Here is a 27,376-nt window from a genome sequence, read left to right on the forward strand (position 1 = left end):
GCAGCACACAGACTAGGAGTTACATTTAAGTTACTGGCCCAATTCAAGACTTTCTCCCTACTCTTCTAGCCTCTTACAGACTGTGTGAACTTGGCCAAATAACTCTTCCGATCTTTACTCGTTTGTAAAAAGCGTGGACAGTGACATCAACACTGAAGCTGCTCTGAGGATCAAGTTATAGGACGTGTGAAAGCCATCAGCATAGCGACCGATATTTCAGAGATGAAATATTAATCCTTTCCCTGACTTCTATAGATGGACACACACTTTTCAAGAAGCGTTTTAGACCTATCTGGATTCCAGGAAATAGGCAGTTAGTAGTTTAAAGTTAGATTGGAAGCCAAGATATTGGTCATCAACATAGTAAAAAATGTGATGAAAACCTTCAGGGAGATTGTACAACAAATGTTTGATAGCCTTCTGTGAACTAGTAACTAAGGTGTTATGTTAATTAAGAAAACAAATAAGATGAGATTATATTTAGGGAATATGTTAAATACATATTTTCGGTTTGACAGAGGTGAAAGGTCAAAGGTAGTTTTGAAGTAGAAATAGCAGGGATATAATTATCTTGTTTTCCCAGAAATGGGTGTTTTAGTAAAATACACAGGTGTGCCTTCAGATGGGAGTCCTAGCAAGTGGCCGTAGCAACAAAGCTTGCCTGCTCTTGTGGAAGTTAATTCCCCAGTTAAAGTGTACGTGATGATACCTGTCCAAACTCTGGAGAAGAGCCAGACTTGCACTTTTGTCCTGAACGCACATTTCTGAGTCCCCACCTACCAGCATTTTGTCCCTGTTTATGTTCACAGATCTTTGTGGGTGTCCCTTGCAGCCATGAGCTGGAGAAGGCTTCTTGGAGGAGCTGGGTCCAGCCCCGTGTCATCTTCACTTTATAGATGGTTAGTGAAGAACAGCATACCAGACCGTATGAGCAAGTTCAGCAAGTCATGTTCTGATCTGTAGTTTTGAATTATAGGAACGCAAATCTAACTACTTTGGGGCAGGGGATTCTATTTGGGGTTTTTGGTTGGTAGCTTTTAGTTTGACAGGCAAAGAAGAACTTTGATCTCCTGGCTGGCTCCTCAAATTTCATGACAGCCAAAACAAAACCGAAACTGGGAGCACATTGCAGGTCTTACCTACTGCCTCCCACAGTCCACACTGGCAGAATGCTGTCACTGGAGCCGATATGAAATGAAGCAATAAAATTCTTTCCTAAACTTGCCCACATATTTGCTTTTTTTTTCTTTTTAAGATTTATTTTTATTGCAAACTCAGATATGTACAAAGAGGAGGAGAGACTGAGAGAAATATCTTCCATCTGATGATTCACTCCCCAAGTGACCACAATGGCTGGTGCTGTGCCCAGATCCTCTTCCGGGTCTCCCACGTGGGTGCAGGGTCCCAAGGCTTTGGGCCATCCTCGACTACTTCCCCATGCCACAAGCAGGGAGCTGGATGGGAAGCAGGACTGCCAGGATTAGAACCGGTGCCCATATGGGATCCTAGCACGTTCAAGGCGAGGACTTTAACCACTAGGCTATTGCGTCCTGCCTCCAAATAGATTTTTGTACCCTTCCTAGATTTGCTTTTGTTTTCTCCTTTCAATTTTTTTTTTAAGATTTATTTGTTTTTATTTGAAAGTTAAAGTTACAGAGAGGAGGGGAGAGAGAGAGGAAGATCTTCCATCCGATGGTTCACTCCCCACTCCCCAAGTGGCCACAATGGCTTGAAACTATGCCAGTCTGAAGCCAGCATCCAGGAGCTTCTTCCAGGTTCTGCCACATGGGTGCAGGGTCCCAAAGCTTTGGGCCGTCCTCGACTGCTTTCCTAGGCCACAGGCAGGGAGCTGGATGGGGAGTGGAGCCACCAGGATTAGAACCAGCATCTGTATGGGATCCTGGTGCATTTAAAGTGAGGATTTTAACCCTCTCTTTTTGATTTTTAATAGAACTGCAGGCTGATCAAACCAGACAACTGATATCTGGCCTTCCAGTTTGTGACTATGCCCCCCAGCAGTTACTTACCAGTGGTTTTTAATCAGACTTAAAATCTCTGTTTTATTTTTCTGTTTGACTTCCTGGAGCTGTGAGGGTGAGACCCTGCTGCTGGGGGAGGAACTCATTGTGCAGTGCGAGCTCTGGAGGGCGGGTAACAGCGCCCGCAGTGCCGTTTCAGGCCTGGGTTCTGTTGTGCTTTATACCATCCAGCAGGCTTGGTCTGTAAAGAACAATTTGAAAGCCTAAAACAGTGAACACTCAACGTTCCTTCCCGCAAGTCTCATCCTGATTTTACTTGCAGAATTCTGTCTCGGTTTTTCTCTTATACACGTGTGAACACACATTTGCTGTTCTGTAACCAAGTAAGTTCAAAGCTTCATGACACTTCACCTTTAATCATTCTACTGGTGTTCTGTATTTTTAAAATAAAGTCTCCTGTACAACACCAATAACATTATTACTCCTAAGCAAAAAGAATACTCACTGCTCAATAGTATATGCTAATAGTTTGTTTACAGATTGTTCCAAAATGATTTTGTTTGTTCATTTGCAATATGATGCAAAGTAGGCATGGAAAATATCGGGATTGACTAGGGATGAATTAAAATGCAGTAACACACAAAGGTTAATGTGAGAGCCACTCAGCGAGGAAGGAGATGTTGTCAGGAATAACACATTTTTGTTAGTAAGGCATTATGTATATTATCTTTATTATGTTTATCATTATTTTATGATATAGTTCCATAGGTTTTGGGATTTCCCTCCACCCCTCCCCTATGTATATTTTTAATAGGATTCTTAGTTTTTCTAATATTTGAAATGCGTCCTTAAAAGAAAAAAAAAGCTAAAGAACATTTCGGGTGGAATGGTGGATGACCAAGAATCAGAAACGTTATCACTAAAATGGATAAGATGTGGAGGCGCTTTGTCTGTTGCTCTTGAAGTGCTGTCTGCTACGCCTCCTGTTGCATACTACTTTGCCTGCGCTTTCTTACTCTGTAAATGCTTAAGTCTCTATTGTCTAGGAAAAAAAATGAGTTTAGATCCCTGTTCAGTTGAGGCTGTCACGGACTTTCCTTCCCTTTGTCTCAGAGTTTTTAAAGGAATAATCTTACTTACACTCTCTAATACTTTAGTCCTGCACAGTCAGGCTGTTGCTCACTTGACCAAAATAAACTCTTAATCACGTCACTCACCTTTTTGATTGTGAAACCCAGACATTCAGTTTTTTTCAGTTGTGATAAAGTCTTTACAAAAATCTGCGTTTTTACTGCAGGTTATTTCTTTAATTATTAAAAGTTCCTTCACTCCTTTGCCTCTCTGTCACTGTGTTTAACTCACCCTTTATAGTTAGCGTTCCATTTCTTCCACCGGCTTTCAGGTCTTGTCCCCTCCCGGGGCTTTGTTTCAGCTTATGTCTTCCACGTGTCCGGCTGGCAGTGGGCTCGTCACTCCCAACTTGTTGCTCAGTATCTTGCCCCCATCCCGCTTCCTTCCTCTTGACGTCTGTTCAAGAAGTTAGAATCCACAGTCATCCACTCGCCTAGCTGAAGTCCTTGGAGCCTGCGTGACTCTGGCTTCCCCTCACGGCTGCCCAGCTCTCCTTCTCTGTTACTGCCGATGTGGGATTTCTGACGTGCTTACCCTCTCTTGTCTAGAGCAATATCTCGTAAGGATTTATTTTGTGTCTTGTGTCTAAATTTTATTTGACAGTTTCCAGGCCCATTCATTTTCATTCAGGTATACTTCAGAAAAGTTGTGGAAAATTGACTTTTTAAAAGATTAAATTTAGAGACCAGCATTGTGGCACAGCAAGTTAGGCTGCCACCCACCCTACAATGCCACCATCCCCTATGCCAGTGCTAGCTCGGTTCTCACCTACTTCACTTTCCGTCTGCCTTCCTGCTAATGCGGCCCAGGCGTTGGGCTGCTACCACCCGTGTGGGAGACCAAGATGGAGCTCCTGGTTTTGGCCTGGTATACACCTAGCTGTTAGAACCATTTGGGGAATGAATGAACCAGTACATGGAAGATTGTCCTTCTTTCTCTTTCATATAAATGAACGTTTTTTTAAAGTAAAATGTCTTATTTAGTGCAAAATATTTTGAAACCTATGTGTAAGATCTTTCTGAAGACACTTATTCCTGTTTGGTTGTTTCTAAGCTTCAGTGGCAGAATCTGGCAGTTGCCACAGGCCATCTGGCTCCCAAAGCCTAAATTTTTTTTTAAGTCTTTAAAGGTTTATTCACATTTATTGGAAAGGCAGATATACAGAGAGGAGAGACAGAGAAGAAGATCTTCCATCCGATGATTCGCTTCCCATACAGACACAACTGCTGGAACTGAGCCAATCTGAAGCCAGGAGCCCGGAGTCTCTTGGGTTTCCCACGTGGATGCAGGGTCCCAAAGTTTTGGGCCATACTTGACTGTTTTCCCAGGCCACAAGCAGGGAGCTGGATGGGACATGAAGCCGCCAGGATCAGAATTGGCGTCCCTATTGAATCCGCCGCGTTCAAGGCAAGGACTTTAACCATATGGTATCGTGCTGGGCCCCCAAAGCCTAAAATTCTTACTAACAGGACCAACCCCTGCCTGGACCGACAGATAGAGTAACTGAAAAAGACATCTTGAACTTTTCTGAGAGCTCTTTGAAATTTTGAGTTTAAGGATCTCTTGTGGTCCTGGGAGAACTGTCTAAAATGTTGGAAACATTGTAAAATTTCAGTATTATTTACTTTTGAAACTCTTCCTTCTAGTAAGTCTTTAAAGCAGAATGCAAATATTCCGTGCATTCATATTTGCAATACACTATACTTTGTAAGAGAAATGAGTGAATTTCTGTGGCTGTAAATTTTTCATCAATTTAGTTGACGTTGTTTCCTTGTGAGTCGCTTACCACCAGTCTTTGACTACACTGTGTGACTCGCCAATATCTCTGTGCAGGGATGATATTCCCGTGGAAGTATGGTGCTGAGGCTGCTCCTGGTACTGCATGCTCGTTTTGTGTGAGGTGCTGGTGATATTTTCAATTTAAAAAGCTCCTGAACGCTATGCAGCCTTGCACGTCTTGGTCTGCCTGTCGCCTCGCACAGCACTCATAGATACACTCAGCGGCCTTCCTCTTGTCACCTGCAGAAGGATATGCAGTTTTAGTGTTTCTTCCTATTCCCTGGAAAAGCTTAGTGATGATCTACTTAATGATGTTCGTGTGCATTTGTGCATTCGGAGTATGAGTTTGGACTTCCCTGGCGCCTAAGGGAAATACGTCATGTGCCATCTGCTCCGTGACATGATCTTTGACTCTGCAGCATTCTGTTATTTTTACTCCTTTAGTAAAAGTAGTGTCCCACCCCCTTAATTGTTCTTTGTTAATTATAATTCTTTTTATAACCCAGAATACCTTGTGTCTCACTCTTGGTGACCCTATTTTTGAAACACTCTTTGTTTTGGTTTTCTTGCATCTGTCAGGTAGGTTCCAGCTTTAATGACATGCTAATTGACAGTTCCTGAGGATGTTGCTCCTTTTTCTCCTAAACTACACAGGAAGATAAGGAAAAAACAAACTTAAACTCTGCCACCTGCAATCGGGTCGTGATGAGAATCTGAAAACATTGTTCACTAATGTTAGAGGTGCTAGAACTTGCTGGCCGAGTTCATCCTTGTTTTTAGATTTCTGCATTTCTATGGATTCTGACACCGAATAGCTTAACTTTTAAACATAATTCCATCATTCCTTTTTGACTTACTTTATGTATAAAAATGCTTCTTGATTTTATGTTACATTTAATACTTTAATTATTTGGCATTACTTTGGTATATCATCTCATTTTTGAAAGTTTTTTTTTTTTTCCACTCTTGAGTATTTCTTTTCCTTTGCTAATCCTCGAAATATTTGTTGTGTTTGACTTTTCTAGGGTCTGGCTGGGGTTGTTTTCTCTTGTCAGTTGAGTTGTTTCTGAGTTCTGAGGTTACAGTGCTGTTTAATGATTTCTTATAAATGGATTATACTTAGGAAGTTTATCAGTACATATTCTTGTGAAAAAACAAATTTCTGTAATTAAATTGTCCTCTTAATGCTGCAGTGAAACACAGTCATAGAAGACTTACCTTTCGATTAACTTTATTTCAACTTATCCTAAGGCCATTGATGATTAGAATCTTATTTTTCTCACTGGCTATCCCTGGTGTAGCAGAAAGCGATTATTTTTTACATGTCGATTATTTCTGTCTCTTGGTTGGGTCATATTTCCTTGGTTAATATTTCAAGCACAGGTTGGATGATAGTGTTGGAGACACATGTTTGTTTTGAGAGGGCTGCAGAGAGCGCAATTGAGATTGATCTACTGTCTACCGGCGCACTCCCAGATGGGCAGCCACAGTGGCCAGGCCAGAGCAGGGCGTCAGGAACGTGGTTCAGAGCTCCAGTGTGCACATGGCGGGGCCTAAACACTTGGGCCATCTTCTACTGCTATTCCCAGGCCATTCTAGCAGGGAGCTAGAAAGTAGGCCAGCTGGGACATGGGGTGCCAGCATCACACTGGCCGCTTTACTTGCTACACCACCACTCCAGCCCCAGCCATTTTTACCTTCCTATTTCTGCCCTATGAAAATAGGAGTGTACGCACACATGCGCAAATAATGGCAGCATAAGTACTTGTCCAGGAGAGACAATGATGGTGCTTGCTATGGTGTTTAAGATTTGGGGGAAAGTGTGTCAATTTGGGGCGTTGATGTACTGTGCAGTGAGGAATAATAAAGAGAAAAATGTTGGATTTTAGGAAGTTTACTGAAATGAAACAAGCAGTAGTAGCTCTTCAGGAAGAGTTTTCTCTGTATAAGTTGAGTAATTCGCATTCTGTTTGAGACACTCAAGTGATGATTTTATGTAAACACAACTTCTCTTTCATGGTTTCTCATACGTTCTTCCTGGTGGCATGAAGGGCATATGTGCTTTGGAGGGAAGCCTGAAAAGTGGTGGTAACTGTTGGTATTCACTCAGTAATGAGTACCTGTTGTGGACCAGGTAGGGGTCAGAGCACTTGGATTAATTAATCGCTTCATCCTCACTGTTGTGTGCGTTTGGTGTTTTTTGTTGTTCCTGCCTTATAGATGAGGAAACTGAGGCACAAGAGGGCCTCCTAGCGAATCAGTGAGACAGAGTGTCCACAGCGTCAGCAGTCCAGCTCCAGAGTCTGAACCTTCGTCCCAACAGCGGCCTGCCCTTAGAGGAAGCATTCACCTGCTGCCCACATGAAGCTAAACACTTTACTTACATTGGGCTGATCGACAGGCCAGCCGTGTTAGGAAGTAGTGTTTGTGTCCGTTTGGCAAGCTTGGCCATATGACGCTATGCAGAAGTCTCTAGCCTCCCTGTCAGGTTCTCAGCCACCTTGCTGTATGAATGCTTTTCGATGAGTCCTCGCCGTCACAATGTGTGAACCCACCTGCACAGTGCTGGTAGCGCCTCAACTCTAGGGTTGTGCCGAGGGTTCAGTTGATGCGGGCACCAGTGCTCAGCGTTAAATGTCACATTTACTGGTGCTGGTGCAGCTGTGGCTATGTAGATTTATGGCTAGCTTGTTGGTATTTTTTGTTCTGTGACAAATATTTATAGCAACCTGAAAGAGTGGCTCTTAAGTGGAGACTGTAATTGTCACCAATGGAGCTTTAAAAATAACTATTTGGTAAATTATGTAAAAATTTCTGGTTTCTCTTCTGTCCCTTTTTCCTTCTATATCTAGCTTATTATCTTTTACTACTTAACAATTGTGCTGCAAGAGAAAATATGCAAATGAAATCTATTTCCTCTTTTGGCATCCATACCTAGTAGTAGCTTTGATTTCCTAAGCCTGTGTCCCTGGCGGATGATTCGTTAGGTCTGGGTCCTATTGGAGCATTCCATTCTGACTCTTACTGCAGTATAGACACCTTCCTCCAGACAGCGATTGCAAGCGCCTTATGTAGTTTAGTGTTTCTGAGGACTTTCTAGCTGCCAGATCCTTAAACACAATGAGAAAGAAAAATCTAGGTTAGAACTGTAGGCTACTGTCAAAGATTATAGTTACATGGATGGTCATTAATAGTCTTCAGTGTTTTTTTCTTTAATCATAGCAGTTGTTTTTTTTTTCTTTTCAATATTATTTATTTTTAATTGCAAAGTCAGATATACAATGGAGGAGAGACAGGAAGATCTTCTGTCCATTGATTCACTTCCCAAGTGGCCACATGGCTGGAGCCGCACGGACCCAAAGCCAAGAGCTTCTTCCGGGTCTCCCACGCGGGTGTAGGATCCCAAAGCTTTGGGCAGTGCTTGACTGCTTTCCCAGGGCAGAAGCAGGGAGCTGGATGGGAAGTGGGGCTGCTGGATTAGAACCGGTGCTCATATGGCTCCTGGCCACTAGGCTACCGCACTGGGCCCAGCAATTGTCTTTTTTAATAAAAAAAAAAAAAGAAAGGCAGTGGCTATGAAGGAAAGTCAATGAAGAAATTTTTATGGAAGAATCAAAAATATTCTTACTTTTACACAATACTTCAGATGACTTAAGGACACTGATGAAATGGAAGAGCCTCTGGAATTCTCGCAAACTTATGGCACTACCCAAAGCAGTTAGTGTCGAAAAACTACTGCAAATGTGGAGGATGCAAAAAGGATCCCTAATGCGTTCCAGCAAACCTGGGCTCTGTACTTGTGCTCTTAATCCTACGTCCTCACCTTCCGTGCTCCTTGACCAGCTCCTGTGCCCAGATCGCCCTTCTGTCCCAAACCGTGTCCCACCAACTGTGTCTGTCCTCGCTGCAAAACTCACTCTTAATGTGTTCATAAGTTTCATGTGCAGCAAATGATAACTGAGGGAGTCTCACATTGCAGACACTGCGGTAGGGCCTTAGGATAACATCAATGACCATAGCAAACCTCTCAGCCTGTGTAGAGGTACTGGATGTGGAATGTTGATGGTTAGAGATAGTCTGGTGCCCTTGTAACCGCAGGATCTGTGTATCATTTCCCTTTAAAAATGGGGAGCAACAGATGATGATAATATTTTCACCCTTTTTTCAAAGGACTATTTAGTGTCATCCTGAAATTTGACAGCAATTTATATAAATAACTGTGCTTCAACTTTTATTCTAGATATCAACCACGACACTTCAGGATCCCAGTATGAAAATTCCCAGCGGGGACCTCTGTCTTCTGCAAGTGACTCTAGCACAAACTGTAAGGATGCTGTTGTAAACGACTTGTCAGACAAAGAAGCATGGCCCTCCGTCTCTGGCAGTGATCCCGAGTTGGCTTCAGCATGCATGGATGCTGCTTCTGCCTCCAGTTCTGAATCCGAGAGAAACATCACTATCATGGCTTCAGGGGGCACAGGTGGTGAGAAAGATGGCCTCCGGAATAGCGCTGGACTTGGTTCTCAAAACAAGTTTGTGGTTGGTGGCAGCAGCGGCGGCAGCAGCAGCAATAATGCAGGCCACGGAAGTAGTACTGGGCCGTGGGGCTTTCCCCATGGAGCCATAATAAGCACATGTCAGGTCTCTGTGGATGCTACTGAAAGCAAGTCTGAAAGTAGCAACAATAGAATGAATGCTTGGGGCACTGTAAGTTCTTCATCAAATGGAGGGTTAAATCCAAGCACTTTGAATTCAGCTAGCAACCATGGTGCCTGGCCAGTATTAGAGAACAATGGACTTGCCCTAAAAGGGCCTGTAGGGAGCGGTAGTTCTGGCATCAATATTCAGTGCAGTACCATAGGCCAGATGCCTAACAATCAGAGTATTAACTCTAAATCGAGTGGTTCTTCTACCCATGGTACCTGGGGAAGCCTTCAGGAAACTTGTGAAACTGAAGTAAGTGGTACACAGAAGGTTTCATTCAGTGGTCAACCTCAAAATATTACCACTGAAATGACTGGACCAAATAACACTACTAACTTTATGACCTCTAGTTTACCAAACTCTGGTTCAGTACAGAATAATGAACTGCCTAGTAGTAATACAGGGGCCTGGCGCGTGAGCACAATGAATCATCCTCAGATACAGGCTCCGTCAGTTATGAATGGCACTTCCCTGTCTCATCTTAGCAATGGAGAGTCCAAAAGTGGAGGCTCTTACGGTACTACATGGGGTGCCTATGGTTCTAATTACTCTGGAGACAAATGTTCAGGCCCTCACGGCCAAGCTAATGGTGACACTGTGAATGCAACTCCAATGCAGCCTGGCATGAATGGGCCCATGGGCACCAACTTTCAAGTTAACACAAATAAAGGAGGAGGAGCGTGGGAGTCTGGGGCAGCGAATTCCCAGAGCACATCCTGGGGAAGTGGAAATGGTGCGAATTCTGGAGGAAGTCGAAGAGGATGGGGAACCCCTGCACAGAATACCGGCACTAACATACCCAGTGTTGAGTGGAACAAACTGCCTAGCAATCAGCATTCCAATGACAGTGCAAATGGCAACGGTAAGAAGTTTACAAATGGATGGAAATCTACTGAGGAAGAGGATCAGGGTTCTGCCACATCTCAGACGAGTGAGCAAAACACTGTCTGGGCCAAAACAGGAGGTACAGTACAGAGCGACGGTAGTACAGAAAGCACTGGACGCCTTGAAGAGAAAGTAACTGGGGAAAGTCAGAGTAGAGACCGAAGGAAAATGGATCAGCACACCTTACTCCAAAGCATTGTAAACAGAACTGACTTAGATCCACGTGTCCTGTCCAACTCCGGTTGGGGACAAACACCTATTAAGCAGAATACTGCCTGGGATACTGAAACATCACCCAGAGGGGAAAGAAAGACTGACAATGGGACAGAGGCCTGGGGAAGCTCTGCAACACAGACTTTTAACTCAGGGGCATGTATAGATAAGACTAGCCCTAATAGTAACGATACCTCATCTGTATCGGGCTGGGGCGATCCCAAACCTGCCCTGCGGTGGGGAGATTCCAAAGGCTCAAACTGCCAAGGGGGGTGGGAGGACGATTCGTCTGCTGCTACAGGAATGATCAAGAGCAATCAGTGGGGGAACTGCAAAGAAGAGAAGTCCGCCTGGAATGATTCGCAAAAGAACAAACAGGGATGGGGTGATGGACAAAAATCCAACCAAGGTTGGTCTGTTTCTGCCGGTGATAACTGGGGAGAAACTTGTAGGAGTAACCACTGGGGAGAGGCCAATAAGAAATCCAGCTCAGGAGGGAGTGACAGTGACAGGTCCGTCTCTGGTTGGAACGAACTGGGTAAAACAAGTTCTTTCACTTGGGGAAATAACATAAATCCAAATAACTCGTCAGGATGGGATGAATCTTGTAAACCTAGTCCCTCCCCTGGGTGGGGAGACCCTCCAAAGTCTGCTCAGTCTCTAGGTTGGGGAGATTCATCCAAGCCAGTCACTTCTCCCGACTGGAACAAGCAACAAGACCTTGTTGGCTCCTGGGGCATCCCGCCAGCCCCCAGCAAGCCACCTGGGACAGGCTGGCTGGGGGGACCCATCCCGGCTCCAGCAAAAGAAGAAGAGCCCACGGGCTGGGAGGAACCCTCCCCAGAATCTATACGACGCAAAATGGAGATCGACGATGGAACTTCGGCCTGGGGAGACCCAAGCAAGTACAACTACAAAAATGTGAACATGTGGAACAAAAATGTCCCGAATGGCAGCAGCCGTTCAGACCAGCCAGCACCGGTGCATCAGCTGCTGCCATCCGCAAGTGCCATCTCAAACAAAGAGGCGAGCAGTGGCTCCGGTAAGTCCAGCTCTGTCCAGTCGGACGGCATCACAGGATGCTTCACGACATTCAGAAAATGGGCTTGTTTCCAGTGTACTGTGACTTTAAATGTTGTTTAACAAATTAGACCGATTTGTACACAGGCCTCGTTTACGCTAATATAGAGAAGTTTGAGGTAAATTATGGGGACAAGCAGTAGATGCTTCCCTTCAAGACGTGTTTGTGAATTCTGCACGCTTCATCTCACTGTTAGGAAAACACACGGTGGGCACTTTGGAATGTTAACTTTGCTCAGTAATGTAAGTTTGTTTCGGAAGAGTTGCAGAGAGAGATGTACCATGTACTGGTTCACCTCCCAAATGGGTATGAACAGGGCCGGTTGAAAGCCAGAAGCCAGGATTTCTTTCAGTGTCGCACATAGATTGAGAGACTTGGGCCATTCTGTAGGAGTGAAGCCCAAGACCGGTTATACCAAGTCTGACAATATCTTTGCAATAAATTCCTACTTTCCTCTCTGATAATGAACTAATTCCCTTGTTTTGCAAATTGTCTTAGCATTATTTTCATGAAGTATGATTGACATGCATTGATTTATTGTAGATGTGTTGTTTTCATGAACTAACCTGTAGCACCCAATTGCACTTAGTTGGTGTAGTGTTTGGCAGCGTTTTAGGCTTAATAATCTGAGGGTGAAACAGACAGTGTGTCTTAGCAGAAACCGCCTGCTTGATAGTTTTAAACAAAACTGTGGCTTTGAGTCCCGCTGCCCCACCCCCTCAGACAACTCGGCCTGGGGCTTATTTTTAATAAGCATTTCCCAGCACATCTAAGAGTACAATTGTTTTTTCAGTATGGTAAAAATTTTATCCACATAGTATTTTACACATGTTCATGATGTGTCTCAGTTCCCTAGGATTCGTTCAAAAAGATGACTTTTTCAGAGAATTTAAGCAATGATTTGTTTTCTTTATATAAGACATATCATATGCTTTACATATATAGCAATATCATTATTATTCAGGTTAATACATAAACATGAAATGTTTCACCCTTGGTTACCTAAGTATTCTTCTTTGTCTTTTGTTGCGCTGGATCTGCCTATCATCTGTGCTCATCACTTCTTTTCCTGTACTTTCTAAAGGCTGGGGTGAGCCCTGGGGGGAGCCTTCTACTCCAGCCACAACTGTGGATAATGGTACTTCAGCATGGGGGAAACCCATAGACAGTGGTCCCAGCTGGGGGGAGCCCATTGCTGCGGCATCCAGCACGTCCACGTGGGGCTCCAGCTCTGTTGGTCCACAAGCATTAAGCAAATCTGGTAAGTTATTGACAATCACTGGTGCTTGTTCTGTAGCAGTGCTGATCACTTATTGGTCATGATTAGCTACTGTTTCTGTTGTTGATAATGAATTGATACAGTATGCCATAGCTTCCTTCATGTTTTTAATCTTTCTGAATTGTCTGTTTTCGTTTTTTTATAACCATGAGTAATAATGATTCGCATCTTACCACATCTAAACTATATTTTACCAAATATAGTCTAGCAGCTTGTATTTTGTCTAGACGGAGCTTGAGTAGCAGAACCATGGGGATATATATCCAGACGATTAGATGACCTTCTAAACCTTTATGCAGAGCATTAGTGTGGCTCAGATACAACCCCTGCATTTAAGTCGATATGTCACTGTCCCACGAGATGAGGCATAAAGCTGCCCCATGGAAATCCAGACCCAAGGGTGCAGATGCGGTAGTTTTCTGCTTCTGACTTTTTAATACTTGTTGGCTACCATTTGTGTAAAAAAAAAAAAAACAACAAAAAAACTTACCTGTTTTCATTGTTTCGTTTATTCATTTTGTCAAGTGTGCCACTATACAGTTTACTAAGTGAGTACTTAATAATGTCCATGTTTAGGAATCCTCTGATTTATAAAAACATGAAAGGTTTTTATTGAAATTTTTTGAAAATATTTTATGTACTTATTTGAAAGGCAGAGTTATAGGGATTCACATCCCACATAACTACAAGCTGGGACTTAATCTGTAGGTTAAATGAGCATGTATCTGGGAGCAAGGAGCTTCTTCCACATCTGCCGTGTGAATTGTGGGGACCCAGATGCTTGGGTCATCTTCCTCTGCTTTCCCCCTGAGCACATTAGCAGTGGAGCAGCTGGGATTTGATACAGCACGCTGTGAGACTGACATTTCAGCAGTAGCTTAACCTGCTGTACCACATTGCTGGCCCTGAAAAAGGGAAATAAATATATATATATTAGATTTATTCTTGTTTGGAAGACAGAGTTACAAAGAGGAGGCCGATCTAGCATCCTCTGGTTCACTCCCCAAATAGCCACAGAGGCTGAAGCTGGGCCGATCTAAAGCCAGGCGTCAGATGTTGCTTCTGTGCCTCCCGCGTGGGTGCAGGGGCCCAAGCATGTGGGCTGTCTGCTGCTCTCCCAAGCGCGGAATCAGGGAGCTAAATCAGAAGTGAAGTAATTGGGACTCAAACCAGAGCACTTATGGAATGTTGGAGTCTCGGGTGGAGGTTTAGTCGGCCACACTTTGGAGCCAGTCCCTGACCATGAATTTTTAAATATATTCTTTTTAAATGACACTTTTAACTCAACTTAAACTGTAAATTTCCACCATGGAAATTTGAAAAGGGAAATTTTTAAATAGTCTGTTTTGTTTCTCCTGCTTTTTAATGTGTGCTTGTCTTTCAGAAAGAATTGTCTTATTAAAGTATGTTTCCCTGTGTGTCACAAATCAGGGCCAAAATCTATGCAAGATGGCTGGTGTGGTGATGATATGCCGCTGCCTGGAAATCGCCCCACTGGCTGGGAAGAGGAAGAGGATGTCGAGATTGGAATGTGGAATAGTAATTCATCTCAAGAGCTCAACTCATCTTTAAATTGGCCACCATATACAAAGAAAATATCATCGAAGGTAAACAGTTCAAGGGCAAAGCCCTTGAAACTTTAAATTCCAAAGGTAGTTTACCCACAGAAGATTAACCTTTCGCCTGCCCGTTTTTATGGCCATCAGGACGGTGCAGTCAGTCCCCAACATAGTGTAGCCTCTTGTGTGGGCAGCCACCTAGTAAAACAAGACCACAGGAACTTCCTTTCTCCCCACTGCTACAGCTTGGGGTTTCTCTCCTCCTCCTCCTCCACCACTGCTGCCTGGGACAGTCCCTCACCGCAGGGTGGCGCCTGCAGCGGTGAGGATGAAGAGAAGGGCAAATCTCCATGTGAACATGTTTCATCCCACTGCCGATTCATTTCCCATCCCAGCCCTTCCACTGGAGTCCCTGAGCTCCCCTCTACCTGGAGTCACCATGTTCCGTGTTCATCTGCTGCTTTTGTACCTTCCCCATCCTGAAAGGTCCTGTGACAGAAATCCTTGATTTTGCTTTTATGGGTGGACCAGTTGTATTCTTTAACTTTGCTGTCAAAATCTTATGACGGTTGTTCAAAAGTGTAACTTTTTTACACACAAGTTGCTGAATTATTGGAAATGGGACCAAGTTTCCTGTCCTCAGCAGGCTCCCCAAATAAGTCTGATGGAGAGCCAGGTGTGGGAACCACTGCTTTAGAGCATTTGTTCTTAAGAGAGGGTGTTGGAGGACTGGTGGTGGTATGTGTCCGCTACCCCAAGTGATTCTGATATAGCCTCCCCACCCTTATCCTTAGAGGCACCTTAGAAGTCAGGTATCCAGTAGATTGCTGGACTGGCTGACTGCCAAGGTCCCTCCTTTTTAATCCTGGGATGCTAAGTCCAGGACCTACCATTTTCATTTTTAAAATTGTTCATTTGGCTGAATTTACCTATTGCCTTGTCATGTAGCTTTTGAAGTGCTTTTACATGTTTTACATGAATCATTTGATCCTCATAATCTTCTAAGATAGAACAGTGATGAGGAGTATGAGAGTGGAAAAGGTGGTGACTTGCCCAAAGTGACAGAGCAAGGAGTTAAGTTTAGGTCTTCCAATTCCAAACCCTGTGTTCTTCCCACTGGACCATGCTGTTTTGTGACTTTGTCTTTCCTTACAGGGTCTGAGTGGCAAAAAAAGGAGAAGGGAAAGGGTGTGTAGCCTTTTTACTCTTTCTCCTTTGTTTCTACTAGTAAAAATCTTTAGAAAGCAACTGCAAACATTTATTTAGCCTCTGCTGTGTGCCAGGTACTGTGCTTGGTGCTGGGGATTGAGATGCACTACAATGAGCTACGTCTTCAGGGAGCTCATGATCTCACTGGGGGCCTTAGGAGAGCATCACAAGAGTGTCAGTTCAAGTGTGAAAGATGCCTGGGGGGTTGGGAGTTGATCAGGAAAACAGTAGCCCAACTAACATGTGGAATTTGTGGAAAGAATAACAAGTGGTCTATGTAGCTAGGTTAGGGATGGATTTTAAAGTGTTTTCAGTAGTATGTCAAAAGAATTTGAATTTTGTCCTATGTGAGATATGGAGGCAATGAAAAGACAAGGCCAGTGAGGTTCTTGTAAGAGATTGGACAAACTAACCATTGTGAGTATGAAATGCAGATAGGAGCAAGGGAGAGGACAGGGTTAAGGATCTAGGTTAAGAAGCTTGTACATGAATTCAGGTTAGAAAGGAGGTCTTGAATTAAGTAACAAGAGTGAATACATAGTTGACAGGACCAATTTGAGAGGTTGCAGAGTAGATGGAACAGAAAGAGTTGGCCGTTAGAACATCGGGGGGGGACTGAAAGAGAAAAGGAATCACAGACGACTTCAGCAGCCTTGGAGAGGGTTAGTTGCTTGCTTCAGAGACCTGCATTTAGGGGGAAAATTATGAAGCTACGTTCCTTTTCACAGTCAGAGGAACAGGTAGCAGCAATGGGAAAGGGAAGTTAAGGCAGCAGAGAATGGCCCTGTGATCTTTGGCTCACTGCGGGAAATTGGTGTCCCTGACTCCCAGCTAACGCTGCTGGCCACGGGGCTCTTCAATCTGTCATTCTTGTCTCCATCAAGCTTCTCTATTTCCCATGTGCCAACCTGCCACAGAAAGCCAACACTACGCAGGATTATAGCTTTAACTACTGCTCAAAGTGTTGTGTTCTTGGCAGCAGGGATGGAAATTTAAAAATTTTTACACATGGAAGCGCTTGATGGGGGGGTGCTTATTTTGTTTTCCTTTTTCCATAACGCAAAATGACATGGGCTACATCGACTTCCTTGGACTAAATTGAGAGCCTAATCATTAGTTTTTTACATTGATTTGAAGTGGAAATTCCCAGAATCCAAATTTGCAGAACACAACTTATTTGTATGTTGCAAACTGCCTGGTCAGAGTTCTCGGTTACTTAGAGACCCTTTTCCTCCTTGGAGTGGTCGTCAAGGCCCTTGCTGCTGCCTTTTCCTTCTGACTGCTTGCCTTTAGATACTTCTCTATGCATTGCAGCTATACCAGAGGACTGGAGCAAAGGAAGTTGAAAATCAAATCAGTTGATTATTTTTTTTTAATTGTTAGCAACTCTGGTAAGAGTTGTTTGGAGGAGAAATTATTGACTAAAAAAATGAAAGTTGGGAATTGTCTTGAAGTTTTATTAACCCATCACTATACCCAGATAAATAGAGATGGCCATGGCATCTTTCTACTCTGTTATTTTACAAAGGGAATGATGAAAGGTGGAAACAAACAAGACGACGCATGGATAAATCCGTTTGTTAAACAGTTTTCAAATATCAGTTTTTCGGTGAGTAGGTTTTCTTAGCAGTTCTCTCTCTTTATAATGAGTGCTATAGGTTATCCTAATTTCTTTTTTTTTTAATTTGCTTATTTTTTTAAAAAAAATATTATTCTTGATAAATATCCTTAAAGTTAAATTGGCCTTTACGCCTTCTTTATTTTTACCATTTTAAGTTAAGCACTTTGATCCTTGGTCTTATGTGAAATTTTGGTAGTTTTTACATGAAGCAGTAAAAAAAAAAATAGAGCTTCATGATTCCCCTGAATTTCAGAGATAACGATATATGATGAAATTCTTCTTTGTGGGGGAGCAGGGGTCCCATTGATAAACTTCTGTTAACTTGGTTGGTTGTTTTTTCAGAGAGACTCACCAGAAGAAAATGTACAGAGCAATAAGATGGACCTTTCTGGAGGTAAGAGACCGTTAAAGCCATGTATGTTTATATTCATCACTGGTAGACAGACATACTGTTTGTGATCGAGTGCCACTTTAGGAATCTTGTCCTAGACCAGCAGAGGAGAGAACCAGGGTCACAAAATGTGGTGTTGCTGTGCTCTCCAGTAGAAAGTGCATCACTTGAATAGCTTGACATGTCATTAAGGCGCAGATGACTGCATGGCCTAGGGACTGACGGTGCAGGGCTCTGATTACCTCGTACACTGTCCTGTAGGGACTGAGTCACCGAGGTTGGGATGTAGCCATCTTGATCAGAGAAGGGAGAAAGGGCCAGTAGGACCGTCACTGGAACAAGGAATCCACAATTGGTATTCGGTTGAGGGTGAGGAGGCTAACAAGGAAGTTGGGGAATGTGAAACTTTTTTTTTAGATTTATTATTTATTTTAACTGCAAAGTCAGATATGTACAGAGAAGAGGAGAGACAGAGAGGAAGATCTTACGTCCGATGATTCACTCCCCAAATGACCGCAGCAGCTGGTGCTGCACTGATCCAGAGCCAGGAACCTGGAACTTCCTCCGGGTCTCCAATCCGGGTGCAGGCTCCCAAGGCTTTGGGCCGTGCTCAACTGCTTTCCCAGGCCAGAAGCAGGGAGATGGATGGGAAGTGGAGCTGCCAGGATCAGAACCGGTGCCCATATGGGATCTCAGAACGTTCAAGGCGAGGGCTTTAGCCACTAGACCATTGCACCGGGCCCGGAGAATGTGAATTTGATTCTGAAAGTATGGGATTGAGGAGTTTTAAGTAGGAGAACAACGTAATTGTAGTTTGTGTTTTAAGCAAATAGTTTTGGGTGTAAATTGAAAACATCTTAAGGGCTTGAAAATACTGGCAACAGAAGACAGACAAAAGATGCTAAATAACAATAGCAGTTGGAGATTTGCTGTATTAGCTGGTGATTCCAAAACTAAGAGAATAAAGGGAAAGAATGTAAATTTTGTGGGGACATAGGAATTAGAGTCAATAAAAGTTGAAGATTAATTTGGACCAGCTCACCGCGGTGAGAGTGTGACTGCAGATGACTGTCAGCGTTTTTACCTTCGTAAACTCTTTTCAACATCGAATTGGAGATGGTGGTGGATGGCTAATAAGCCCTAGGCAGAATGGCAGAGAATATGTGGATGGCAGCTACATGGAGAGGTCACTCAGGTCAGGAAAGATAACGTGTCCCTTCCCTGAACACCCCAGACTGAGATCCAAATTTTTGGGCATAGCGTTGGCTCTCTGAGTGGCAAAGAAGTCCCTGTGGTGCCACCCCAATGGAACTGTAGGAAACCACTGTCTAAAATTGCACTGAGAGAAACTGAACAGAGCTTCCACAGGTGCCTGAGGGCACTGCTGGCCACTGGTGAGGAGCCCTGGCAGCAACTAGGTGCTGCAGCAGTGAGCACACTAGAGCCAGGAAACTGAACTTCTTTCTTGCACTGCTGATGCTGCACTGACCAAACTCCCATGCCAGCTCCCAAAGGGAAAAACATAAAAGGCCCAGATGCATCTGTGGTGTTTGTTTTTTGCTTTTGTTTTTAATTTTTATTTTTCATAATACAGTTCCGTGGTCCCAGGGATTTCCCCTTCCAGTCTTCTCGTTCTCCCTCCTTCCCACTGTTTGCCCCATTGTTAAAGTAGCATGGTCCTTCATAAGCCCATCATTCTGCTGTTTGTGTCAGGACATTGTAATACGGACGGTGGTAGAGAGTCCAGTATCTTGTTGTCAAGATACATTTCACAGTTAATTGGAAGTCCTTCTTGTATTTGGGAGTGGAGATGCATACTGCAGCATGTCTTCACTTCATGGTCAGATGCATCTGGTTTATTCACAGAGCATCAAAAATGGGTGCATTTGAAGCTGAGAAGCAGTAAGTCAGTAGTCTGGGTTCACTTCAACTCTTTTTTTTAAGATTTGTTTGTTTGTTTATTTATTTGGAAGACAGAGTTACAAAGAGAGGAAGAGAAAGAAATCTTCCATTGGTTCACTCCTTAAATGAGCACAGCAACCAGGGCTGGACCAGGTTGAAGGCAAATAGCAGCAGCTACATCTAGGTCTCCCACATCAGTAGCAAAGACCCACATGCTAGTGCCGCTATCTACTGTCTTAGGGTGCGTATTAGCAAGAAACTAGATCAAAGGAGAGCCGAGACTCAAGTGAGGGACTCCAGGCCTCACAAGCAGTATCTTAACTGTTGTACCAGACACCCACCCTTGCTCAGTGTCCTTATCTGGAAGAGCTGGTAGAGTGTGAGCCCTCAATTGCCCTGTGTTGGGCTCTGTGGTTTATCCTTATCTTTCAGTGCTGGGAATAACATTGTACCCCAGAAAATCCACTGAGTTCCACAGTCTTGACTTTCTTCATTTTAATTCAGGAAATCCATTTCCCCTTGATAATCAGAATCAGCCCTCCAGCAGTAGCCACCTGCTTTGTATATTCATCCCTGTCGTGGAGTGCAGAACATGCAGGTGGCTGGCTTCACTGTTGCTGTGTCCTAGGCTCACTGGTGAGACAGAACCCAGTCCAAAGAAAGTTTCTTCCATCTTCCCTTATGTAGCTGAATCCTCAGTAAGTTTTTCTACCTGTTGATTTATTTTACTGCTCTTGTGGTGGTAGCTTACATAGTAAACAAGTTAATCCAATAGACATGGGCTTATTGTTGCACGTCCTCTGCTATAACATGAGCTCCTTGACTTGAAACTCCATATCTAGAATAAGAATCAATTCCTTTGCCTCATAGCTATTCAATAAGTGACAGAGAAGTTGTTATTGATGTACTAGTAGAACTTTGCAAAACAGTGCTGGGAAAGGTATTGATGAAGAGGAAGCTCACCAGGCCCGGCAGCGTGGCCTAGCAGCTAGAGTCCTCGCCTTGAAAGCCCCGGGATCCCATATGGGCGCCGGTTCTAATCCCGGCAGCTCCACTTCCCATCCAGCTCCCTGCTTGTGGCCTGGGAAAGCAGTTGAGGACGGCCCAATGCATTGGGACATTGCACCCGCGTGGGAGACTCGGAAGAGGTTCCAGGTTCCCGGCATTGGATCGGCGCGCATCGGCCCATTGCGGCTCACTTGGGGAGTGAATCATCGGACGGAAGATCTTCCTCTCTGTCTCTCCTCCTCTGTGTATATCTGGCTGTAATAAAATGAATAAATCTTTAAAAAAAAATAAGAGGAAGCTCACCAAAGCCACGCTACCACAGGAGACTGGGGAGATAGTGAGGGAGGCTGCTAGGAAGCTGGCCACTCGTGCTGACCAGTGTGGCGCAAGGAAAACCGTGACAGCTACCAGAGCCTGCCGTGTGAGCACACTGCAGTCACAGCATAATTCTCTGCCTGTACAGTCTCTAGTGACTTGTAATGACAGAGCCTCAGTGTCAGTTGGCAAAGGAGAAAAGATAATATAAACAGGACAGTCAGGATGAATTTGGAGCTGAGAGCCAGTAAATCCCTAACTTGGTCATTATGTGACATAAGAAATACAGCATAAATAGCAGATTAGAGTGATAGTGTTAAGTCTGAGGTTACTATGAAAAGTATACAGTGACACCAGGTAAACACCATAAATCTCAAAATAGAGCTAGATACATTTCGTGACATTAATTCATCACAGGTGGTAGCTAACACCCTGAGAATACACTGACCAGAAAGTTGTAGACTCGTGGAGGAAAAGCAGCATTTGAATAATGAGGAGAGATAGGACATGTTAGAGTACAGTTAGAACCTTTTTTCCAAAGCCAAGTGAACATAGGTAGTATGAAAGAGTAATCGTCAGGGACTATAGGGCTTGGGGTAAAAATAGCCCCATCGGAAGATTGATGAAGTTAGGAGAGATTGCCACATTTGCTGCTCCGTTGGCTTCTTAAAGGAAGAGCAAGTGTTGGGGAAGATTATGCACACTATACACTGGCAACAATAACAGGGCCAACTGGAAAAGAATGGCTTGGAAATAGGATTTTAAGAAACACTGGTTGGAGTCGATTCCAAGAGTCGATGGAAAAAGACGCAAGTGAGCAAGCTGGTCAGCCTGGACGTCTCAGTGGATGGGGAGGCCACTTCTAAGGGTAGAGGGGGCAAGGGCTGTCGGCCTTCAGGAGAGGATTCTATTCATATTAATTGGATTGTCCTCATGATTGATAATGAAGTCTTCTGTTCATTAGGAATGTTACAAGACAAACGAATGGAGATAGATAAACATAGCCTAAATATTGGTGATTACAATCGAACGGTCGGGAAAGGCCCTGGTTCTCGGCCTCAGATTTCCAAAGAGTCTTCCATGGAGCGCAGTCCTTATTTTGATAAGGTAAGTATTTTTCTTTTAACTCTGACTAATCAACTAGTACAGTGAGTAGCACAGTCTTCACATAAAAGTTTTAGAACAACTTAATATAATGTAAAGTGTTATAATCCAGTGCATCCTATTACTGAATTTACAGTTTGTTGTCTTTTTATGTCTCGATTTAGTATAGAAGTTGCATTGAAATTTTCTCCGTAATTCCATAAAATATGTTTGGCTCTTTGTATGTATTCTAAATCCACACTAATCTGATCTCTTCTGTTTTCTACCTGTTTCCTGTTGATGCTGGAATGTCATGTGACTTCTCTTCTGTTCCTGCAATGATTTCTTCCTTCCGCTTGTCTGCTTGGCTGGTGTTGCACATCTTTCTGTCTGTTCAATCAGGATGGCATTGTAGCAGATGAACCCCAAAACATGCAGTTTATGTCCAGTCAAAGCATGAAGCTCCCCCCTTCAAATAGTGCACTACCTAACCAGGCCCTTGGCTCCATAGCAGGGCTGGGTATGCAAAACTTGAATTCTGTTAGACAGGTAAGTCCAGATATATACTTGAGGCTCTCTGTTGAATGATTTGTACTAGTAATAAGATTTCTCTTACGTGTAGTTATTGTGTTTTAATCAGTAATACAATTGGTAATGCATCATTGGTCCTTAAAGAACTCAATGTTATATAACTGTTTTTTGTAGAATGGCAATCCCAGTATGTTTGGTGTTGGAAACACAGCAGCACAACCCCGGGGCATGCAGCAGCCTCCAGCACAACCTCTTAGTTCATCTCAGCCTAATCTCCGTGCTCAAGTGCCTCCTCCATTACTCTCCCCTCAGGTAAGTGTCCATTCTCTATGAGGTACCCACAAAAGAACGTTGAATAATTTTATATTGGAATGAGATGACTAGTAAGCGTCACGATACTTATTGGGATCTTTTCGATACACCTGTTACAAAAGAATATGGGGCTGGTGAAGAAAGCGGGCCAAGGATAATTTAAGCCTAAAAATTTACCGTTTTTTCCTCTATAAAATGTCTTGGGATGAGGTTAATAGCCAAACTGACCAGTTTAAGATTCATTCTGTTGTCTTTTACATAAGAAAAGGTGTATGTGAGTGATAGTAAGAGAAAGACTATAATTCCCCCAATGAATTCTCATAAATTTAATTGCTCTGTTGGTCATTGTAAATATGTTGTGCATGGGGCTGATCTCAGGTACTTCATCAACGTGTCTAACTCACCATTGTGTCGTTAGGTTCCAGTTTCATTGCTGAAGTATGCACCAAACAACGGTGGCCTGAATCCGCTCTTTGGCCCTCAGCAGGTAGCCATGCTGAACCAGCTATCCCAACTAAACCAGCTTTCTCAAATCTCCCAGTTACAGGTAGGTAGAATAGTCTCACATAGTGCACAAGTGTGTGCCAGTCAGTCACACTAGACTCTGTGGAGGAAGTGCTGCAGTAAATGCAACAGGTCATGACCCCCCCGTGAGGCTTGAAGTGGATGAAGGAAGACGGATTGAACAGGCTTGTGGAAGGAGCATTCTGGAGAGGTCCCGGGTTCCAGGGGAGGAGGCCGAGCTGGGTTAAAGCCGGGGCGGGTTGATGAGGAAAAACTGACCTGTTGAGGGGAAGGCTTAGATCGAACGGAAAGCAGACAGGGCGGGGCATGCATCCGGGGCTCCCTGGGCCACGGTCCTGCGAAGCGTCCTCACGGGTCGTGGCGTGCTAGTGACAGTCTCTTTGCCCTCTTCTCTGCAGCGATTGTTAGCACAGCAGCAAAGGGCGCAGAGTCAGAGAAGCGTGCCTTCTGGTAACCGGCAGCAGCAAGACCAGCAGGTACAGCAGATCCTGCGCCTGCAGTGCTGGCTTTCGCATTAACCAACTCCATTAGTATCACTTCCATTGTAACAAGAAATGTGATATGTCTGTTTATCAAAATTTGATAAAATACGGTGTTTGCCAAGTCTGCTGTTGGTCTGTGTGGCATATTAACTGTTTCCTTGTGACGCTTTACCTTCTAACTAAGAAGAAAATGAATGCAGATATGCAATGTTGCATCTGTGTGAAGGCTCTTTTTCCCACAGTTTACTCCAATCGTTTGTTGTTTGAAGGGTCGGCCTCTTAGCGTGCAGCAACAAATGATGCAGCAGTCTCGTCAGCTTGACCCAAACCTGCTGGTGAAACAACAGACCCCGCCATCACAGCAGCAGTCACTCCATCAGCCAGCCATGAAGTCTTTCCTGGACAACGTCATGCCCCACACTACACCTGAGCTGCAAAAAGGGCCATCACCAATAAATGCTTTCAGCAACTTCCCTATAGGTGGGTTCCTCTGGCCAGGGTGCTAAAGGCAGAGCCACAGGGAGGATGGAGAGAGCGCTTCATGCGCAGTTCACTGCTCAAATGGCCACAGCAGCCGGGCCACACAGCAGGCCACCGAGCCAACCTGAGGCCAGGTTCTAAGCGCTTCTCTGGGTCTCCCGCATGAGTACAGCAACCTTGCCTTCCTTGCCTTCATTACTCGGCCAGGTTAGGAGTGCGTTGTGATGGCAGTTAAGGAACATTAAGTAGAATTGAAAACATTAATTATACATGTGTTTCTGGAAAACAGAAGTTATGCCACCAAAAGCAAAAGGGGGATCTATCTTATAAATAATGCTTCTTTATTTTTAAGGCTTGAACTCAAACTTGAATGTAAATATGGATATGAACAGTATTAAAGAGCCACAGTCACGACTAAGGAAGTGGACGACAGTGGACAGCATTTCTGTGAACACATCTTTGGATCAAAACTCCAGCAAACATGGTATGTAAAACATGTCTATGGTTTCCTTTTTAAAAAAAATGCATAATAGTAAACAAATCTTGGCATATTTTGTATCTATGTCTCATTTTAGAAAGTATTTTCGGATGGCTGTCTGGCAGTTAAGTTACTGCTCTGCATGCCACTTTAGACGGGTCCACTGCTTGCAGCCAGCTTCCTGCTCATTGCATAGGAAGGGCAGGTGATGGCTCAGGTAACTGGGCTCTGCACTCACAGGGGAGAACAACATTGACCTCCTGACTCTGACCTAGCCGAGCCCTGGCTTCCATAGGTGTTTGGGTAGCAAACCAGCAAATGAAAGAAAATAAAGATTCGTTTTAAAAATACTTCCCTTTGAGCCAGCGTAGTGATATGCAGGCTAATCCTCTGCCCTTACGGTGCCAGCGTCACGTATGGATGCTGGTGAGTGTCCTGGCTGCTGCACTTCTAATCCAGGCTCCCTGCTGAATGCACATTTACGCAGAGGAGGATGAAAGCAGGTGCCCATGTGGGCAGTCTGGGAGAGCAGCTCATCTGTGGTCATGGCTGCCGTTTGGGGAGCGAACCAGTGAATTGGAAGATGTCACCCTCAAAATAAATCTTTAACAAAACGAACAAAAATCCTCCCCTTTTTTCTATCTAGTATTTGGTTTTTGTTTATTTAGTAAACTTTTATTTGAAAGGTAGAGATTTTCCATGCATAGGTCCATTCCCCAAATGTGCAAAATGCCCAGAGCTGGGAGCCAGGAGCTTCTTCTGGGTCTCCCATGTGGGTGCAGGTGCCCAAACTGTGCCAGCCTCTACTACTCTTGCAGATGGAGCCACATCAGAAATAGAACAGCCCAGATTTGAACTGGCATCCACATTCAAAGCCAGCACTGCAGATGGAGGCTTAGCAAGCTGTGTCACAGTGTCAGCCCCAATTCAGGTTTTTTTCCTAAGTGAATCCATTGTTCTTACCTTCTTACTAACATTTACTCAGTGTAGTATTGAAAAAATAAACCATAGTTTTCATTTTTGCCAGTTTCTTTCACTTTGACACATTTTCTTTGCATATTTTTTTCCTGTATCACATATCACGTTTTCAGTATTGCCTTCTCAATGGTTAAATTGAAATTTTTTCATTTTAATTTACTTGAAAGAGAGTAAAGAAACAGAAATCTTTCATTCACTCATTGACTCCCCAAGTGGCTGCAGTAGCAGTGGCTCTGGGCCAAGGCACAGACAGGATCCTAAATCTCCATTTTGGTTTTCCACAGCTGTGGTAGCATCCCCGTCCTTCCAGAATGCACCTTGGCAGGAAACTAGAATCAGAAACTGAGCCAAGACTTGAACCCAAGCAGTGCAATATAAAACACAGGTGTCCCACTCAGCATCTTATTATTTTTTTAAAAACATTTAGTTTATTTAAAAAGCATACATACAGAGAGAAGGAAAGACAGAGATAGCAATCTTCCATCTGCTGGTTCACTCCCTAGGTAGCCGCAACGGCCGGAATTGAGCTGATCCAAAGCCAGGAGCCAGGAGCGTCTTCCTGGTCTCCCACATTGGTGCAGGGTCCCAAGGCTTTAGACTGTCCTTAACTGCTTTCTCAAGCCACAAACAGGGAGCTGGATTGCAAGTGGAGCAGCCAGGACACGAACAGCATTCATAAGGGATCCTGGCGCTTGCAAGGTGGAGGATCAGCCAGTTGAGCCATAGTGACAGCCTCTCCCCATCCCCTGTCCCCAGCATCTTAACTGTTAAGCCAAAGACAGCCTCCTCAGAACTTTTTTAGAAATACTGTTTTCATTTTGCTTCATATTACCCATTCATTCAGGAAGTATGAATTGACTGCCTTGTACTAGGTACCTGGAATTTGTGTGTACATATGTACTTACTTTTAAATGTATGTATGTAATGTGAAAAATGTGTGTGTGTTTGTATAAAATGATTTGCACTTGGGGAGCAAGTTGTTAGCAAAGTAAAGCTTTTGTGCAGTGTGATAAGAACTATAGAAGTTAGTGCTTGGACTGGTGTTGCAGTGTAGTGGGTAAAGCCTCTGATGCCAGCATCCCAAATGGGTGGGAGTTTGTGACCTGGGAGAACAGCATAAGAGGGTCCAGGTGCTTGTGGCCCTGCCCATGAGTGGGAGACCCAGATGAAGCTCCCAGCTTCCTGGTACAGCCCAGCTCAGCCACTGACAGGTAGAAGAGCTTGTTTTTTTCCTCCCACTATGTAATTATGACTGTTAATAAGTAAGTATGCAAATGTATAAATAAATAGTTTCTTAAAAATCAATGTTAGTAGTTTAATAATATAAGGTGACATCAGCATATCGAGTCAGGAGTCAGTATGAGTAGGTATGGGAAGGCTTTGTAAATATTTTCCTCTTGGGATGAGTCTTCACATGTACCAAGGAGAAGGTAGTGGGTGCAGAGTTGAAA

General features: G+C 43.9%; 1 protein-coding gene across 7 annotated transcripts in view; it reads left to right on the top strand.

Annotated features, from left to right (window-relative positions):
• Nucleotides 1–27,376, top strand: part of TNRC6A (trinucleotide repeat containing adaptor 6A) — an 86,488-nt gene that overhangs the window by 49,099 nt on the left and 10,013 nt on the right. For 4 of the 7 annotated variants that reach the window (XM_004586828.3, XM_058680997.1, XM_058680998.1 and 1 more), the window contains 13 exons: nt 9,130–11,733; nt 12,857–13,033; nt 14,483–14,658; nt 15,766–15,798; nt 17,348–17,428; nt 17,783–17,834; nt 22,021–22,163; nt 22,542–22,688; nt 22,845–22,982; nt 23,401–23,529; nt 23,906–23,983; nt 24,259–24,469; nt 24,822–24,953. In XM_004586828.3, coding sequence (XP_004586885.2) covers nt 9,130–11,733; nt 12,857–13,033; nt 14,483–14,658; nt 15,766–15,798; nt 17,348–17,428; nt 17,783–17,834; nt 22,021–22,163; nt 22,542–22,688; nt 22,845–22,982; nt 23,401–23,529; nt 23,906–23,983; nt 24,259–24,469; nt 24,822–24,953 — 4,101 coding nt within the window. The remainder of the gene's footprint in view (nt 1–9,129; nt 11,734–12,856; nt 13,034–14,482; nt 14,659–15,765; nt 15,799–17,347; nt 17,429–17,782; nt 17,835–22,020; nt 22,164–22,541; nt 22,689–22,844; nt 22,983–23,400; nt 23,530–23,905; nt 23,984–24,258; nt 24,470–24,821; nt 24,954–27,376) is intronic. The other 3 variants (XM_058680996.1, XM_058680995.1, XM_036492980.2) reach the window with 3 other exon arrangements.

This window comes from Ochotona princeps, chromosome 24, assembly GCF_030435755.1.
Source record: "Ochotona princeps isolate mOchPri1 chromosome 24, mOchPri1.hap1, whole genome shotgun sequence".
Classification (NCBI taxonomy): domain Eukaryota; kingdom Metazoa; phylum Chordata; class Mammalia; order Lagomorpha; family Ochotonidae; genus Ochotona; species Ochotona princeps.